The sequence below is a fragment of the Pipistrellus hanaki genome (assembly GCF_964339955.1).
Source record: "Pipistrellus hanaki genome assembly, chromosome: 21".
Lineage (NCBI taxonomy): Eukaryota > Metazoa > Chordata > Mammalia > Chiroptera > Vespertilionidae > Pipistrellus > Pipistrellus hanaki.
In genome coordinates, this window is record NC_140523.1 from 5,239,910 (window position 1) to 5,258,955 (window position 19,046).

Sequence of the window (19,046 nt, forward strand, 5' to 3'; positions counted from 1 at the left end):
TGGTTGCCGGCACATCCCCAGTAAAGGGGTGTGCAAGAGGCAGCTGATGGATGATTCTCTCTCATCGATGTTTCTCTCTATCCCTCTCTCTTCCTCTCTGTAAAAAAAATAAATAAATAAAAAATAAAATAAAATAAAAAAAATATTTTTTAAAAAGACAGGGAGGAGAGTCGCTGCTAACACAGTAAGGAGCGAAAAAGGAGAGCAAGGAAGAACAGCAAGCGAATGGAAACACACAAACAAAAAGCAGTTAAAAGGAACTGAGAGGAAACGAGTTACCGCAGACAGCTAAGGAGACGCATACATGCCCCAAACTAAAATGGAATGGGACAGATATATAGCAACTTGCTCACAACGATTCCAAAAATATACAGTGATTTGTTCCCATAAAGATTCCATAAATACATCGTGGATTGTTCATAAAGATTCCATAAACGTACAGAGGCAGTTCATAAAGATTCCATAAAGATAGACCTGAAGGCGTGGTGGCTGAGACACCGGAGGAGCTGCATGGCGGAAGGACACACGGGTCCCAGGGAAACGGACCCTACCCAGGCATCGCCAGACAGACCTCCTGGGCAGGACGACCGGGTTTCCGCAACCGGGCAAGAGATCACATCCCTTAGAGGGGGGCAGTATCTGCCCTGGCTGGGTGGCTCATCAGTTGGAGTAGGGGTGTCGAACTCAATCAGAGAAGGGGCCAAAATCTAAAATCCAGCCTAAATCGCGGGCCGAATGGTTTACTGAACAGTCATAAACTGACAATGTCATAAACTGACAGCGGAGTGCAGTGATGACAGCGCGGTGCGGGCCACAATGCAAGGCCTGGCGGGCTGGATTTGGCCCGCGGGCCTTGTGTTTGACACATGTGGGTTGGAGCATCATCCCACACACCAAAAGGCCGTGGGTTCGAATACCGGTCAGGGCGCATATAAGAGGCAACTGATAAGATAGATGTTTCCCTCTCACATCGATGTTTCTCTCTCTCTCTTGCTCTCTCTCAATCAATAAACATTCTTGGTGAGGATAAAAAAAGGGGAGGGAGGGCAAATCTTGAAAATTTCCACAGTAAAATTCTAGCAGAAGAAGGAACAATACCTACAAAGATGCCCAGGGAGAAAAAGCATGATCAGAGCATTTTATTCTGCGCCGATCATCAACCAAGAGGAATACAGCGGGAACCGCTGCTCCCACCGTCTTTCTGAGGCATCGCCAGGACGCACTCTGGCAGCCGAGGGGTGACCGGAAAATGGACGGCAGAAGGACGGGTGGTGAGCACCGACTGAGTCCAAGTACTGGGAGGACCAAGACTAAAGGCGAGAGTGATGACAGAATGTCAGGGCTGGGCCCCGGGAAGGCACCAACATTAGGAAGACATGGGGGAACAGGAGGGCGGTGGATGGAATAACAGTAACGATTGATTCCCCATCCTCACTGGCTGAGGGCTGACGGACAGCACTTAAAACCGACAACTCACATTATAAAGAAACGGGCATGATCTCTTTTACAATTCCCCCTCCCCCGTGTCTAAGCCCACAATCATTTGCTATAAACAGTATTTTCAGAGACACCAAAATTTTCATTTAGGGCCAACAAGACATTTTTGGCTGATGAGTTCTATGCCATTTTTCTTTTTCAATGTATTTTATTGATTTTTTTTACAGAGAGGAAGAGAGAAGAGAGAGAGAGTTAGAAACATCAATGAGAGAGAAACATCCATCAGCTGCCTCCTGCACACCCCCTACTGGGGATGTGCCCACAACCAAGGTGCATGCCCTTGACCGGAATCGAACCTGGGATCCTTGAGTCCACAGGCCAATGCTCTATCCACTGAGCCAAACCGGTTAGGGCTATGCCATTTTTCTTGCAGAACATTCAACCGTAATGCATCCCCCACAATTTCCAGTTTCCCGGAAGGGGGAGAATTCAGAGTCCGGTGAAGCAGTCAGTACAGAACCCTTGGAGGTTTTTTGCCCACCCCACCACCCTCATCTTCATAGTTCCTTGTCCAAACCTAATTCAACGTCATTTTTTAATTTTTTTAAAATACATTTTTATTGATTTCGGAGAGGAAGGGAGAGGGGAGAGATAGAAACATCAATGATGAAAGAAGAATCATTGATCGGCTGCCTTCTGCACGCCCCCTACTGCGGATCAAGCTGGCAACCCCGGGCATGTGCCCTTGGCCGGAATCGAACCCGGGACCCTTCAGTCCGCAGGCCGACGCTCTATCCACTGAGCCACACCGGCTCGGGCTAATTCAACGTCATTTCCTTTTCCAGGGAACTGGCCTTTCCAGAGCACTCACCTCTGTTTTCATAGGACAGATTCTTGTTTCTCACGCTTGGCTTACCTGTCTATTATTAAGTAAATTACATGATTACTATACCAGCATAAGTGGCATCAACAGGTCTGAACACGTCACACTGACCCTGGTTGGACACAGCCTCTCGTTGGGTAAATAAACACGGTCAAGCCAGGAAGGAGCAGCTGCCCAGCGGCCTGTGTCCACCTGGCAAGGCTGGGGAGACCTCTTCCACTGAGCGTTCTTTTCTTTTTAAAAAAAAAATATATTTTGCCGGGACCGGTTTGGCTCAGTGGATAGAGCCTGCGGACTGAAAGGTCCCAGGTTCGATTCCGGGCAAGGGCATGTACCGGGCACATCCCCGGTAGGGGGTGTGCAAGAGGCAACTGATCGATGATTCTCTCTCGTCGATGTTTCTAACTCTCTATCTCTCTCTCTTCCTCTCTGTAAAAAATCAACAAAATATATTTTTTAAAAAAAGATATGTAATGCACATAAAAACAAATAAACCTGATCCCTTCCTTTAAAATATATATATATATATATATATATATATATATATATATTTTATTGATTTTTTGCAGAGAGGGAGAGAGAGAGCTAGAAACATCGATGAGAGAGAAACATCCATCAGCTGCCTACTGCACACCCCGCACTGGGGATGTGCCTTCAATCAGCAACCAAGGTACATGGCCTTGACTGGAATTGAACCTGGGACCTTTCAGTCTGCAGACTGACACTCTATCCACTGAGCCAAACCGGTTTCAGCAGGAGTGGCTATCCAGGGAAAGTTGCCAAGCACAGGTGTGGGGAGAAGGCAGTCGGGAATCGAAACTAAACTGTGTCCCTAACAAACTGGGGAGTCAGTCAAATCACAAAGCCTGGTTGGGGCCAATGATAGCTGGGGGCTGATGGGGTGATCCTGAGGTCAAGAGAAACGTGGCTCAACACCTCAGAGGCCCCGAGAGCTAAAGCACCAACATGACAAAGGGAGGCCGGGGGAAGGGAATCTCAAATCCGGGTCGTGAAGGTGGCGATAAAAACCCCCAAGTAGCCCTAACCGGTGTGGCTCAGTGGATAGAGCATCGGCCTGCGGACTGAAGGGTCCCAGGTTCGGTTCCGGTCAAGGGCACGTACTTTGATTGGGGGCAGATCCCCATTGGAGGGTGTGCAGGAGGCAGCTGATCGATGTTTCTCACTGTCTCCCTTCCTCTCTGTAAAAAATCAATAAAATATATTTTAAAAAACAACAACAAAACCCACAAGTAGCCCTGGCCGGTTTGGCTCATTGGATAGTGTTGGTCTGTGGACCAAAGAGTTCTGGGTTCGATTCGTGTCAAGGGCACATTCCTTGGTTGCAGGCTCCTCCCCAGCCCGGGCCCTGATCAGGGCATGTGCAGGAGGCAACCAATCAATGTGTCTCTCTCACATCGATGTTTCTCTCTGTCTCTCCCTCTCTCTTCCCCTCTTCCTAAAAATCAATGGGAAAATATCCTCCGGTGAGGATCGAAAAACAACAACAGCCGACGCCGGTGTGGCTCAGTGGATAGAGCGTCGGTCTGCGGACTGAAAGGTCCTGGGTTCGATTCCGGTCAAGGGCATGTACCTTGGTTGCGGGCACACCCCTAGTAGGGGGTGTTGCAAGAGGCAGCTGATCGATATTTCAACTCTCTATCCCTCTCTCTTCCTCTCTGTAAAAAAATCAATAAAATATATTTTAAAAAAAGAAAAAGAAAAAGAACAACATAATTACAGAAGTAAAAGAAAGCAGAGAGGAAAAGGTCCCCAAGAGCCCGAACCCCAGCCACACACAGTGGGCACTGGGCAAACACGAACTGCCAATTACCCACTTGACAACATCCTGCTATTTCAGCAGCCGCCTAAAACAATGACACCAGCAAAATGCATTCGGAAGTGTTTGTCCAGAGAACAGGAGTGCCACCGACTCCTCAGTTCTTGGCAAAGGCACCGGCAATTCGATCCAGGATTAATCACAACCAGGAAGAGTTTCATCAGAACATAAAGATTATGATAACCCCAATAAACCACAGGTTATCTTGATGGGAGGGGAAGGCAACAGGGAAAAATACTTTTTAAAAAAAAAAAAATCCTCACCTGGGATATTTTCCCATTTATTTTAATTAATTTATTTATTTTTAATTTTTTTTAATTTATTTTTTTAAATATATTTTATTGATTTTTACACAGAGAGGAATTGAGAGGGATAGAGAGTTTAGAAACGTTGATGAGAGAGAAACATCGACCAGCTGCCTCTTGCACAGCCCCCACTGGTACATGCCCTTGACCAGAATCGAACCCGGGACTTTTCAGTCGACAGGCCGACGCTCTATCCACTGAGCCAAACCGGTTTTGGCTTAATTTATTTTTTTGTATCAAAACTTATTTTTTTATTGTTTAAAGTATTACATATAGTAGTACATATATCTCCCCCCGCCCCCATTGCTTCCCATTGATTTTTAGAGAGAGTGGAAGAGAGAGAAAGAAAGAGAGAAATATTGATGTGAGAGAAACACATCGACTGGCTGCCTCCTGCACACGCCCTGATCAGGGCTTGGGCCCGGGAGGAGCCTACAACTAAGGTGCATGCCCTTGATCGGAATCGAACCCAGGACCCTTCAGTCCACAGGCCGACGCTCTATCCACTGAGCAAAACTGGCTAGGAGCAGAGAAAAAACTTGATGAAGCTGAAATCTCCACAGGTAAAATGCTGGCTGGAAACGTGTTTTTTTACAAGACCAAAATACAGAAACGTGTGGCCACACCTTAGTGACTGAGAGTTGCAGTGTATAATCCTGTCCTATTAAAAACTCTCTCTTGCCGGGACCGGTTTGGCTCAGTGGATAGAGCATCGGCCTGTGGACTGAAAGGTCCCGGGTTCGATTCCGGTCAAGGGCAGGTTGCGGGCACATCGGGTGTGCAGGAGGCAGCTGATCGATGATTCTCTCTCATCGATGTTTCTAACTCTCTATCCCTTTCTCTTCCTCTCTGTGAAAAATCAATAAAATATATTTAAAAAACAAAAACAAAAAACTTTCTCTTAAAACCCCTCAGAACAGTAAAAAAGTAGGGATGATTACTAGAGTCAGAATGTCTACCGCTCTGAAGACACCCTAACATGCTACCAAGCCTCTATTCTGTCCTCCCCACACGCCTGGACATCTGTCCTTCATGTTTCTTTTCCAGGGACCTGTCCCATCGTCCCTTCTTCACCCCTCTCCTCCACCCCCCACCGAGGTGTTTGCTTCTATAATGGGATCCACTGGTCACCCAGTCTGGCTCTGCTCCTTTGTTCTGCCGATAGAAGGGAACTCAGTGAGCCCTACCCCACCTCCTCCCCTGGAGGCACTCTGAACGACCTGCCCAGATGGAGACCTAGCCTAGCCGGTTTGGCTCGGGGGACAGATTTGGCCTGCTGGACTGAAAGGTCCCGGGTTCAATGTTGGTCAAGGATTGCGGGCTCGATCCCCCAGGAGGGGGCGTGCAGGAGGCAGCCGATCCAGGATTCCCTCTCATCGTTGATGTTTCTCTCTCTCTCCCTCTCCTTTCCTATCTGAAATCGATAAACATGGCCGAAACCGGTTTCGCTCAGTGGATAGAGCATCAGCCTGGGGATTGAAAGGTCCTAGGTTCGATTCCGGTCAAGGGCATGTGCCTTGGTTGTGGGCACATCCCCAGTAGGGGGTGTGCAGGAGGCGGCTGATCGATGATTCTCTCTCATCGATGTTTCTAACTCTCTATCCCTCTCTCTTCCTCTCTGTAAAAATTCAATAAAATATATTTTTTTTAAAAATGAAATCGATAAACTTGTGTTTTTTAAAGACAATGGAGACCTAGGAGTTTGGGCCCAGGGCTCCGCTGTACCAAGGGAGGGGGGGGGGGAAATCCCGTGAGTGCCGAGGAGACGACAGTGCCCAGGCCCAGCTCCGGGACCGTGCAGGGTGTGACTCTCCTGCTCTGAGGAGCCTGAATCAGAGGTTCTGAGCCCAGCAAGGCCCGGCCCGCAGCTGCACCGGGAGCTGCACCGAAAGGGAACAGCCACATGGAGAGCCACCGAGGAGCCCCGTGACCGGCTCACCTGCTACGGCTTCTGCAAACCCTCCCTACCCCCTACCGCTCGTCAGCTGCCTCCTGCACACTCCCTACCTGGGATGTGCCCGCAACCAAGGTCCATGCCCTTGACCGGAATAGAACCCGGGGCCCTTGAGTCCGCAGGCCGACGCTCTATCCACCGAGCCACACCGGTTTTGGCAAGACTCAAGTTTTCAAAAGGAAGTGGTAATCACTAATGAAATATCTAGTCTAGCCCTAAGCCGGTCTGGCTCAGTGGATAGAGCGTCAGCCTGTGGACCAAAGGGTCCTGGGTTCCGGTCAAGGGCATGTACCTCGGTTGCAGGCTCCTCCCCAGCTGAGGCCCCTGGTAGGGGCACATGCAGGAGGCAACCAATCAATGTGTTTCTCTCACACTGGTATTTCTGTCTTCCCTTTCTCTGAAAAATCAGTGGAAAAAATATCCTCGGATGAGGATTAAAAAATAAGTAAATAAATATCTAGTCTACGGTTATAAACAGCTTAGGTGTGGGTAAGGTTTTTCTACTTCTTAGTGGCTTCATTCCTAGGAGAGTGAAGAGGGGAAATCCTGGTGAGCCGGGGTACGTATCACCTCTGTGTCCGGAGGAGGGTGCAGTGGTTTGCGAATAAGCCAAGGAAGAGGACAGGGTCACTTTAAGAGGGCTGAGCAGTGACGGGGAAAGAGGAAATCATTTTTTGAGTCATCTTGGTCCAGAGTTGATCTCCAGTTCCCAAATTATCCATTCCAAAAAAGAAATGAAAGAGGAAGAGGGCATCAGAACACCCTCCGGAACTCTGGCACCTCAGCCTCCTCTCTTACCCCCACTTTCGTTCCAAAGTCCAACGTTTTATCAGGGTTTGAAGTCACGCTAAGGACTGCCTGTCCCCATGGCTTATCGCATCTTGCATCTCACATGTCCACAAAGGAACATATGGTCATCACGTCCAGCCGTGTGGGCTGAGCGTCTCTGCAGGTCTATCTGCCATGAACAAAACGGAGCACACGGGCCAAAGCCGGTGTGGCTCAGTGGCTAGAGCGTCGGCCTGCGGACTGAGGGGTCCCGGGTTCGATTCCGGTCAAGGGCATGTACCTTGGTTGCGGGCACAACCCCAGTGGTGGTGGTGGGGGGGGTACAAGAGGCAGCTGATCGATGATTCTCTCTCATCGATGTTTCTAACTCTATCCCTCTCCCTTCCTCTCCGTAAAAAAAATCAATGAAAGATATTTAAAAAAAAAAACTCAGCGCCGGCACACACGGGAGAGGACACAGATGGGACCGGTCATACGTCCAGTCACCATGGAACGATTGGAAGGAAAACCTTCAAATGTACTACGCGCTCCTGTGACTGCTAAATCAGAACATTCTGACCATAACTTAGCCTGTCAGCTCTGCTACAGTGAAGAAAGCAACCTGCTCTGTCCAGTCCCATTTGTTTCCCTTTTGCTTGCTATCAGTGTCTCCTGCACCACTTTCATTTTTTTTTTTAACCCTTTGCACTCCGAACCATCCTGGACATTGGCTACCAGCTACTCGACGCTACTTTGCGGCGGAAACGTGCGTTGAATTAACTCAATTCCCCGTAATCACTAATAAACTGCAATGTCCCCCCTGAGAGGGGACATCCGAGTGATATGCTAGAATTCCAATGTCCCCTGAGAGGGGACAGCAGAGTGCAAAGGGTTAATATACTTTATTGATTTTTTTCACAGAGAGGAAGAGAGAGGGATAGAGAGTTAGAAACATCGATGAGAGAGAATCATCGATAAGCTGCCTCCTGCACACCCCCTACTTGGGATGTGCCCGCAACCAAGGTACATGCCCTTGACCGGAATTGAACCTGGGGCCTTTCAGTCCGCAGGCCGACGCTCTATCCACTGAGCCACACCGGCTTTGGCTCCTGCACCACTTTTAGGACCTTTGTGGTCTTCAGACGGGGCATTTTCACCGTTCCCTCCAGACGTCTTCTCACCAAGCAATTCCATACGAGTCAACCCCTGGCTTCTGACTTTCTTTCTTCCCTTTCACTCGTGTGATCATTCATTCTCTCAATGAACAAGTGGATCTAGCGAAACCTCCTCTTACCTAAGATCAAGTCCTGCCCGAGCCGGTCTGGCTCAGTGGGTAGAGCGTCGGCCTGCGGACTGAAAGGTCCCGGGTTCGATTCCGGTCAAGGGCACGTGCCCAGGTTGTGGGCTCCATCCCCAGGGGGGGGACTTGCAGGAGGCAGCCGATCCACCGTGATTCTCTCTCATCGTGGACGTTTCTGTCTCTTCCTCCCTCTTCCTTCCTCTCTTGAAGTCAATAAAAGTATATTTAAAAAAAAGAAAAGAAAAAGATCAAATCCCTAAAGTCACCAACTGGGAGGAAAGTAGACACAGCCAAGAATCCCTTCCATCGCCTCTGCAGACCGACCCGGCCATTTCCCTCCCCCAATAATGATTCCTTTTCCTTTCCGGGTGAGCAGTAGACCAAGTGGTCTATCCAGGGACCACACAGACCGGAAGTCTGAACTGCATCTTCAAACACTAACGTCACCCCAGGCGCCGTGTCATGCGTGTGACAGGCAAGTGACAGGCATGTGAGGGCAGAGGCCAAGAAGAGCCCGTTCAAATGTCCCACTCCAGCCCCTCGCTGAGCGAGCGGAATCGGGGGCAGAATCATTCTGTATTATTTAGAGTTTTATTTATTTATTTTAATTTATTTTTCTTTTACAGAGAGGAAGGGAGAGTGATAGAGAGCTATAAAAACATCGATCAGCTGCCTCCTGCACACCCACTACCGGGGATGTGCCCGCAACCAAGGTACATGCCCTTGACCAGAATCGAACCTGGGACCTTTCAGCCCGCAGGCCGACGCTCTATCCACTGAGCCAAACTGGTTTTGGCTGAATTTAGAGTTTTTTATTCTCATTCTTTTTTTGCCGAATGGCTCGAGCTGACTCTGTAGAAGCTAAGCCTGCACAGGTGAGCCCCCGGGACCCGCCAGACACAAGATCGTGGGTCAAGGCCAAGACTCTGGCCGGTTTTCCCTGAGAAAACGCGACCTGCAGCAATGTCTGCCGTGAGGCGTGCCTCCCGCTCCGGGATGTTCGGGGCTGTAAGGAAGAAATGAGGACGGCAGGTGGACCTTGTCCCCGTAAGGCTGAGGGTAACTACGGGACATAAAATATCTGTAATAAAAGGCAGACTGCGATAAGTGCCAGGACCAAGGACAAAGACTGTAAAAGCTCGGAGAAGGGTGGGGCTTAAACAAATGGTAAACGGAGGTAGGAATGACAAATCTCCCAGCAACTCATTAACTATTCTTCAGGCCTTGCTAATAATTCTTCTCCAATAAAAAAAAAAAAAAATCACTCAATTCTCAGCGCTGCATAAATATAGCTGACGGCAGCAAGGTGCACTTGTTGCAAAGTATTCCTTCCTTAAAAAAAATAAGAAACAAGTTCCTATTTATGAGTCAGGGTTCTCTGTGAAGCCACTTCCCTGCCACTTACGGGTGGTCCGGATCTAAACCTGTTTCCTCATCTGTAAAATGGGGACAACGAGACTCCTTGCTGATGCCCATTCCAAAACTAAAACAAGATGATGTGGCCGTTATGGAGATACGTACGCAGTTAGTGACTACTAGTTGATGGAGTAATGACAGTCAGTCTTTTTGACCAACCTCCTTCCCGACACAGGGACTGATTCTTGGCTCCGGAGACAGACAAACCCTTCCCCTCGGGGCAGAGAGCTCAGGCTGCTCCCAGCTGCCTGGTCTACTGAGCAGCAGCGGGAACTGCCGGGAAGTTCTTTGCTGAGCAGCCATGTGCATGGAGCCATGTCCATTCCCGGCCTGACCTGTGCTCCCTGCCCACCACTCTGAGATTCTACACCCTGGGATTATTATTATTATTATTATTATTATTTATATATATATATATATTTTATTGATTTTTTTACAAAGAGGAAGAGAGAGGGATAGAGAGTTAGAAACATCGATAAGAGAGAATCATCGATCAGCTGCATCTTGCACACCCCCTACTAGGAATGTGCCCGCAACCAAGGTACATGCCCTTGACCATAATCGAACCCGGAACCTTTCAGTCCGCAGGCTGACGCTCTATCCAAGGAGCGAAACCAGTTTCGGCTTCCTGTTCCTTCTCAAGAGCAGTTCCTGGAACGGCCCTGGGCCCCACCACGCCCTCACTAGCCCTCACGGGGAATCGAAACCTTACAGAGCAGTAATCTCCTTGCAGACAAGGTCTAAATAGCTCAGAGCTACTGCAGCTCAAAGTGCAAGGGCGGGGATGGCAGGTGGTGAGAGAGAGAGGCAGGGGGGACGGTCTGCAGGGGAAGGGGCCTCCGCTCCATCCTCTGCAGTGGTCGCATCTCTGTGAGTACATTCCCGGCATGCACCTGGACAACACACGTCCCTCGGCCACTCAGTGTCTCTCGGCATTCAGAAGGCTTTGGAGGCGGCACAGAGCCACAGAAGAGCTCAGACAAGGGGTGAGAGAGTCAAAAGCCCTTTAACTATGTCATCAAGCAGGTGTAAGGATGGAGTGAAGGCAGAATTTGGAGGGAGAATGGTAGGGAAAAAAAAAAAATTAAAAAGAAAGATCAAAAACCACCATTTACTGAGCTGAGCAATTACTAACTGCAATCCTCAAAATCACCATGAGCCGAAACCGGTTTGGCTCAGGGGACAGAGCGTCGGCCTGCGGACTGAAAGGTCCTGGGTTCGATTCTGATCAAGGGCATGTACCTTGGTTGCAGGCACATCCCCAGTGGATGCTGTGCAAGAGGCAGCTGATCGATGATTTTCTCTTATCGATGTTTCTGACTCTCTGTCCCTCTCTCTTCCTCCCTGTACAAAATCAATAAAATACATTTTTTTAAAAATCACCATGAATAGTGGATGTTAATGTTTTTCAGCAGAGCTAAGACTCCACGGTCTATAGATCACACCACTGCTATATGTACCCCCCCAAAAAAGAAAAACATCAATCAAACTATAAATGCCACGACTGTAAAACAAATCTTGATCTGACATGTTAAAATCATAATTATCAGCCGGGACCGGTTTGGCTCAATGGATAGAGCATCGGCTTGGGGACTGAAGGGCCCCGGGTTCGATTCCAGTCAAGGGCATGTACCTTGGTTGCGGGCATATCCCCAGTACGGGGTGTGCAAGAGGCAGCTGATCGATGACTCTCTCTCAATGTTTCCAACTCTCTATCTCTCTCCCTTCCTCTTTGTACAAAATCAATAAAATATTTTTTTAAATCATAATTATCAGAAAAAAGGGAGACTAAATTGGTAAAATATGGCATCATCCCTATTTTACAACGGAAGAAGCTGAACCACAAAGTGGTCTTTAAGAGGGTTGCCTAATTGCCGAGACTGGTTTGGCTCAATGGATAGAGCGGCGGCTTGGGGACTGAAGGCACCCAGGTTCGATTCCGGTCAAGGGCATGTACCTTGGTTGCGGGCATATCCCCAGTAGGGGGTGTGCAGGAGGCGGCTGATCGATGACTCTCTCTCATCGATGTTTCTAACTCTCTATCTCTCTCTCTTCCTCTCTGTACAAAATCAATAAAATATATTAAAAAAAAAAAAAAAAGAAGAGGGTTGCTTAATCAATGAGCAGAAAGAATCATTGATCAGCTGCCTCCTGCACGCCCCACACTGGGGATCCAGACCACAACCCGGGCGCGTGCCCTGACCGGGAATTGAACCGGGACTTCCTGGTTCATAAGTTGACGTTCAACCACCGAGCCATGCCAGTCGGGCTAAAACATGAATTTTTAAAGTTTGGGGCCCCTTAGTTTAAGCCTCAGCGTGCTGATCTGTGACAGGGGGGCACCACACCCACGTTATGTAAGACGATTGGACATGCACCTGGCACAGGCCTGGCACTTGGCAGCTGTCCCGTCCCCTTGGCCCGATGACAGCTCCCTCAGGAATTTATACAGCCTCCTTGCTCTCTCACGTGGCACCGATCTGCCTCAAACTGTCGTCACATCTGAGGTGTTCACCCAGCTGTCCTTAGGCTGCGCCACACTCGGCACCCAAGGGCCCCCAGTGCTGCCAGCGTGCTCCCGCATCCGGGACCCCGGGCTCCCAGCCAAAAGCTGCCACCGGGCCCCCATCTCTCCTGCCCCCTGGATTTCAGAGCGCGGTCTCTGAAACAGCCATTTCTCCACAGTCCCATTTTTCTCTGCCTCTGATCCAATGTCCTGACATAAAAGAGCTCCTGAGTAGACACTGGATCATTTGGTGTAATTTACACACAGGTCTATGAAGTGCGATTTGCTATCTATTGTATATTTGACCAGATGCAGTGTTTTTTTGTGTGTGTTTTTTTAAAATATATTTTATTGATTGATTTTTCACAGAGAGGAAGAGAGAGGGATAGAGAGTTAGAAACATCGATGAGAGAGAGTCATTAATCAGCTGCCTCTTGCACACTCCCCTATTGGGGATGTGCCCACAACTAAGGTACATGCCCTTGACCGGAATCGAACCTGGGACCTCTCAGTCCACAGGCCGACGCTCTGTCCACTGGGGCAATCCGGTTTCGGCCAGATGCAGTGCTTTTGATTGCTCCCTGGAGCGAGAACAAGACGAGCCCTCTCCAGTGTGGCTCAGTGGTTAGTGGCCTCCCAGGGATTAAAGGGTCCCAAGTTCGATTCCACTCAGGGGACGTGATTCTCTCTCATCGCTGATGTTTCTATTTCTCTTTCCTTCTCCCTTTCTCTCTGAAATCAATTTTAAAAAATTAGAAAAGAGTATTTATTAGCATTACATTTCCTAAATATGTTACTTATGTTGTGGCTGCTAATTAGTTATGTCGCCATTGAGTAGGTTAGAGAATTAGGCACAGCACACGATCTGAGACAATGCCCTTGATCTTCAGCGATGTCTGCTGATGGACTTGGTGATCAAAAGTTAACAATGCCTGCCACTAACTTTCAGGGGTTTCAGGGGAAATGTGCATATCTAGAGAGATACCAAAGCAAATGTGCCAAATGCAAATAACCGAGAACCAGGTATAAGAAGGACTCTACGGGGCCTGCTGGTGTGGCTCAGTGGTTGAGTGTCAACCTATGAACCAGGAGGTCACGGTTCGATACCCAGTCAGGGCACGTACCTGGTTTGCGGGCTTGATCCCCATTGGGGGATGTGCAGGAGGCAGCCGATCCATGATTCTCTCTCATCGTCGATGTTTCTATCTCCCATTCCCTCTCCCTTCCTCTCTGAAATCAATAAAAATATATTTAAACAACAACAACAACACAGGAGCAGAAAGAGAAATCCCAAGAGCAGAAAGTGACACACTGCCAGGCAGCAGGACTGTCCTCCCTAGTCCTCCCTCGGGGCAGCTGGCCCAGCCACACCTGCTCGGGGTGACGGGTCCACACCCAGGACAGCCCCGCGCAGAGTGTAAAGGTCGAGGCACCGATGCGAGTTCCTGGAGAGAGTCCTCAATCAAGAAGAACAGAGAGTTCAAGCTGTTTACTCCAGAGATCTTACAACGCGGCCTTTGCTTCCGAGTGAAAAGATCACTTTCTATTCTCGAAAAGGAGATAGGGCTGAGCTAGGAGGGCCAAGATAAGCCTGAGACGCCAGGGAAAGGAAGTCACATACGGGCATTCCACAGGTGGGCAGACCAAAAGTCGCCTCTTCACTTTCCGAAACCCAACTTCCTGATGTCGTAAGAGCAATCCAACATTACAGCCCCTCAGACTGTACAAGAAGCCCAAGCGTATCAAAATCCTGCCTGGAACGCACGTGAAGATAAGACATAGGAGAAACAACAAGTTCAAGGCATTTTATTTCCTTTTAAAGCCACGTCCAGTGAAGTACTTGGGCCTGAATTATTTTACCGCCCTAGCAAATATTTTAAATATTTAAATACTTAAATATTTAAATATTTAAATATCCTCACAAATATTTTAAAAATAGCATGAGAATGATAAGATAAAAGCTCACCATTATCTCAGGAGATAAGATAAAAACTTAAAAAAAAAAATACTTTTAGATGCTGAAACCGGTTAGGCTCAGTGGATAGAGCCTTGGAGTGCGGACTGAGGGATCCTGGTTCGATTCTGGGCAAGGGCATGTTCCTTGGTTGCGGGCACATCCCCTGTGCAGGAGGCAGCTGGTAGATGTTCCTTTCTCATCGATGTTTCTAAGTCTACATCCCTCTCTCTTCTTCTCTGTAAAAAATCAATAAAATATATTTTAAAAATATACTTTTAGATAGGTGAAGAGGAAGAGAGAGAGAGAGAGAGAGAGAGAGAGAGAGAGAGGGAGGGAGAGAGAGAGAGAGAGAGGGAAACACTGATGTAAGAGGGAAACATCAATCAGCTAACTCTTGCACACAGCCTACTGGGGATCAAGCCCACCACCCGGGCATGTGCCCTGACTGGGAATCGAACCGGCAACCAGGGTTCCGGACGCCTTGTGAGGCTTGAGGAGCGCCAAGTCAAGTACAGCAAGTCCTAGTTTAATGTCACGACAGGTTAACACAACTTGAAATAAAATGACGGACATGAAACCACTGTGCCATGGGCTAATCGATATGAACAACAACTCACCAATGTCATAGCCCAGTGGTCGGCAAACTCCTTAGTCAACGGAGCCAAATATCAGCAGTACAATGATTGAAATGTCTTTGGAGAGCCACATGTTTTAAACTTACACTTCTCCTAACGCCACTTCTTCAAAACAGACTCGCCCAGGCCGTGGTATTTTGTGGAAAAGCCACACTCAAGGGGCCAAAGAGCCGCCTGTGGCTCGCGAGCTGCAGTTTGCCGACCACTCTGAAATTCCCTTATACCAGGCTCCTTGTGAAGTCAGTGTCAGGGTAGATGCTGAGAGGAACTTCCCTGCGTTCCAGCAGCCAATCCTGAGAATGCCCAGACTGCGCCAGCCTGCAGAGTGCCCCGAGAGCCTGGGAGAGGGCACTGAGACTGAGAGTCCCTAGACTAATAACACCCGCCTCACCCTAGCCAGTATGGATCAGTGGATAGAGCATCGGCCTGCAGACTAAAGGGTCCCAGGTTCGATTCCTGTCCAGGGCATGTATAATACCTAGGTTGCAGGCTCCTCCCTGGCCCGGGCCCTGGTTGGGGCGCATGTGCAGGAGGCAACCAATCAGTGTGTTTCTCTCACATCGCTACTTCTGTGTCTTTCCCTCTCTCTTTCACTCTCTCTAAAAATCAATGGAGCCGAAACCGGTGTTGCTCAATGGATAGAGCGTCGTGGCCTGCGGACTGAAGGGTCCCGGGTTCGATTCCGGTCAAGGGCATGTACCTTGGTTGCGGGCACGTCCCCAGTGGGGGATGTCCAGGAGGCGGCTGGTCGATGTTTCTCTCTCATCGATGTTTCTAGCTCTCTATCCCTTCCTCTCTGTAGAGAATCAATCAAATATATATATATATATTTTTTAATATATATATATTTATTTTTTTTTTTATTTTTTACAGAGAGGAAGAGAGAGGGATAGAGTTAGAAACATCGATGAGAATCATCGACCAGCCGCCTCCTACACACCCCCCACTGGGGATGTGCCCGCAACCAAGGTCCATGCCCTTGACCGGAATCGAACCCGGGACCCTTCAGTCCGCAGGCCGACGCTCTATCCACTGAGCCAAACTGGCTTCGGCCAATCAAATATATTTTTAAAATCAATAAAAATAAAAATCAATGGAAAAATATCCTCGGGTGCGGATTAAAAACATTATGAAAAGATAAAAATACAAACATCTGCCCCATCGGGATGGAAACAGTGTCATAAAGGACCATGGCTTAGCAATGAGCACAGAGCATCCAAAAAAATCACTACCACCTTCCAAGGGCCCAGGGTCCCCATGACAACCAGCTGGAGAAAAACCAGGACCAAGCCAAACCGGAGCTGCATGGACCTCTGGACAAATCACCTGCGGCAGCTGCCCTGCCCTGGCCGGCAATCGCCCAGGTCTAATCTGGATCTCGAGGGCGGAGGCCACGCCAGGGAACATGGGACTCTGAACCCCTCCGATCCGGCCTGACATCAGCTCCTCCGCAGAGCGTCACATGACCTAAGGCTACGTTAACGATGCCTTAGTCACCGCTCTCCTGTTCAGGAAAAGTAAAAATTTCACCGGGGAAGTCAAAGCCTCGGTGTCGGGATTATGTGAAAGCTTCACTCTCACTGAACCGTTGCCGGGAATCTCATCTGATAACCAACATAAATCTACTGATCTCACCGTTCAGCCCGACAGCCAGGCATTCCGGGGGCATGGCTGCCACCCACCAGGAGGTCTGTAATGGAAAGCCGAACCATGATACAGGCCCAAGAGTGATCCCTGTGTGTTACCACTAGGAACGGATCTTTGCAAAGAACCCCCAAAACTATCACACTTAAGTTAGTAAATGAAAACGGGTTCTGCCCAGCTGACGTAGCTCAGTGGTTGAACGTCGACCTATGAACCAGAAGGTCGGGGTTCGATTCCTGGTCAGGGCACATGCCTGGGTTATGGGCTCGATCCCCAGTAGAGGGCCTGCAGGAGGCAGCTGATCCATGATTCTCTCTCATCACTGATATTTCTATCTCTCTCTCTCCCTCTCCCTTCCCTTCTCAAATCAGTAAAATATATATATATATAAAACAGTTCTAGGCCCAACCAGTATGGCTTAGTTGGTTGAGCGTCAAAAAGACATATTAAGAGCCCTGACTGGTTTGGCTCAGTGGATAGAGCGTTGGCCTGTGAACTGAAAGGTCCCAGGTTCGATTCCGGTCAAGGGCATGGACCTTGGTTGCAGGCACAGCCCCAATGGGAGGTGTACAGGAGGCAGCTGATTGGTGTTTCTCTCTCATCGATGTTTCTAACTCTCTATTACTCTCCCTTCCTCGCTGTAAAAAAAAAAAAATCAATAAAATATATATTTTTAAAAACATATTAAGAAAAAAGCAAAACCAGGTTCTAGGAATGTCCCAAGGGAAAAAGCACAAAAGAAAGCACATGAAGGTGCAGAGCAGGGGTCCTCAAACTTTTTAAAGTGGGGGCCAGATCACGGTCCCTCAGAGAGCTGGAGGGCTGGACTATATGAACTACTAATTCCTACTGTAACACCTCGGCTACGCTCACTACCCAAAAAACCTGGCGGGCCGGATCAGACTCCTCTGCGGGCCGCATGTGGCCCGCGGGCCGTAGTTTGAAGACCCCTGGTGCAGAGGGATGGCTGAGGCGCTTGGCTTCCTGGGAACCCTGGTTTGGGAGAGAAGGTACCTTATCCATGTGGAAGATCAGATCCAATTCGCAAACGTTTTCGAAGCATTTATCCAGGGTCTCCACAAAAACCTGGGAAACACAGAGAAGCCGGTAAAGGAGAGAAACGGGAAATAGTCACATCTTCGCAAACAGCACACGGGAAAGCAAAGGGCGAAGCCGTGGTACCGGGTACCTGATGTAAATCTCAAACAAAACAGAACCTCCTCATTTTCTTATCTTTGCTCTCCCATTTTCCTCTCGGGATTTTAATTTCTAAGAGATCATCTTGTTTGTGTTTCTTGTTTGTTTAGCAGCCTGTGTGTGTCTTCCTTTATTGCTCTGTGGCTTAGAGATAAGGGGTTGTTTCTCTCTCCCTCTCCCTCTCCCTCTCTCTAAATAAAAAGAAATAAAAAAGAACATATATATGTACATATATGTGTGTGTATATATATATATACATACATACACACACACACACACACACACATATATGGAGCAGTCACGTGTATTTTTCCCCTCAAGCCTCAAAACACCATCATTCAAGTTCATGATCAAGATGAAGAACCCCAAGGAATAGCCGAAACCGGTGTGGCTCCGTGGATAGAGCCTCGGCCTGCGGACTGAGGGGTCCTGGGTTTGATTCCGGTCGGGGGCATGTACATTGGTTGCGGGCACATCCCCAGTGGGGGGTGTGCAGGAGGCAGCTGGTCGATGTTTCTCTCTCATCGACGTTTCTAACTCTCTATCCCTCTCCCTTCCTCTCTGTAAAAATCAATATAATATATATATATATATATATATATATATATATATAAAAAAAAAAGATTTAGTGAAAGTTTAACTGACTGAGTGCTAGCCTCTGTTTCATCAGAGGCAAAAACAGCAATGAGTGCGCGAGAAGACGCTCTAGCTGGTAGGCAGAGAAATGACAAGAACGGCGAGAAAAGGAAATGGTTGAAAAGCAAAAAAACAAGTAGCGAGCTACTGGAAATGTACACAAATGAACATAAAAACCAAGGGCAGCGAGAGGGATGGTAGGAACCAATGAACCCAGAAGCTCTAGGTGTTGAAGGGTTGCAGTGGAGCTTTCTCATAGCACCATCTGGTGGACATCTGGCAACTTTACCAGTATCAGTACAGAGACTGACAAAAGAATCTATAGGATGGCTACTCAAAAACCCAAAGCAGCTGAAACCGGTTTGGCTCAATGGATAGAGCATCGGCTTGGGGACCGAAAGGTCCCGGGTTCGATTCCAGTCAAGGGCATGTACCTTGGTTGCGAGAATATCATGATTCTCTCTCATCGATGTTTCTAACTCTCTATCTCTCTCCCTTTCTATCTCTCTCCCTTCCTCTCTGTACAAAATCAATAAAATATGTTAAAAAAAACAAACAAAAAAAAAACACC

General features: G+C 48.4%; 1 protein-coding gene across 1 annotated transcript in view; it reads right to left on the reverse strand.

Moving 5' to 3' along the window:
• Positions 1-19,046, reverse strand: part of LOC311614453 (AP-3 complex subunit sigma-2) — a 29,218-nt gene that overhangs the window by 6,267 nt on the left and 3,905 nt on the right. Inside the window, exon 4 of the mRNA XM_084869315.1 lies at positions 17,657-17,728. Coding sequence (XP_084725441.1) covers positions 17,657-17,728 — 72 coding nt within the window. The remainder of the gene's footprint in view (positions 1-17,656; positions 17,729-19,046) is intronic.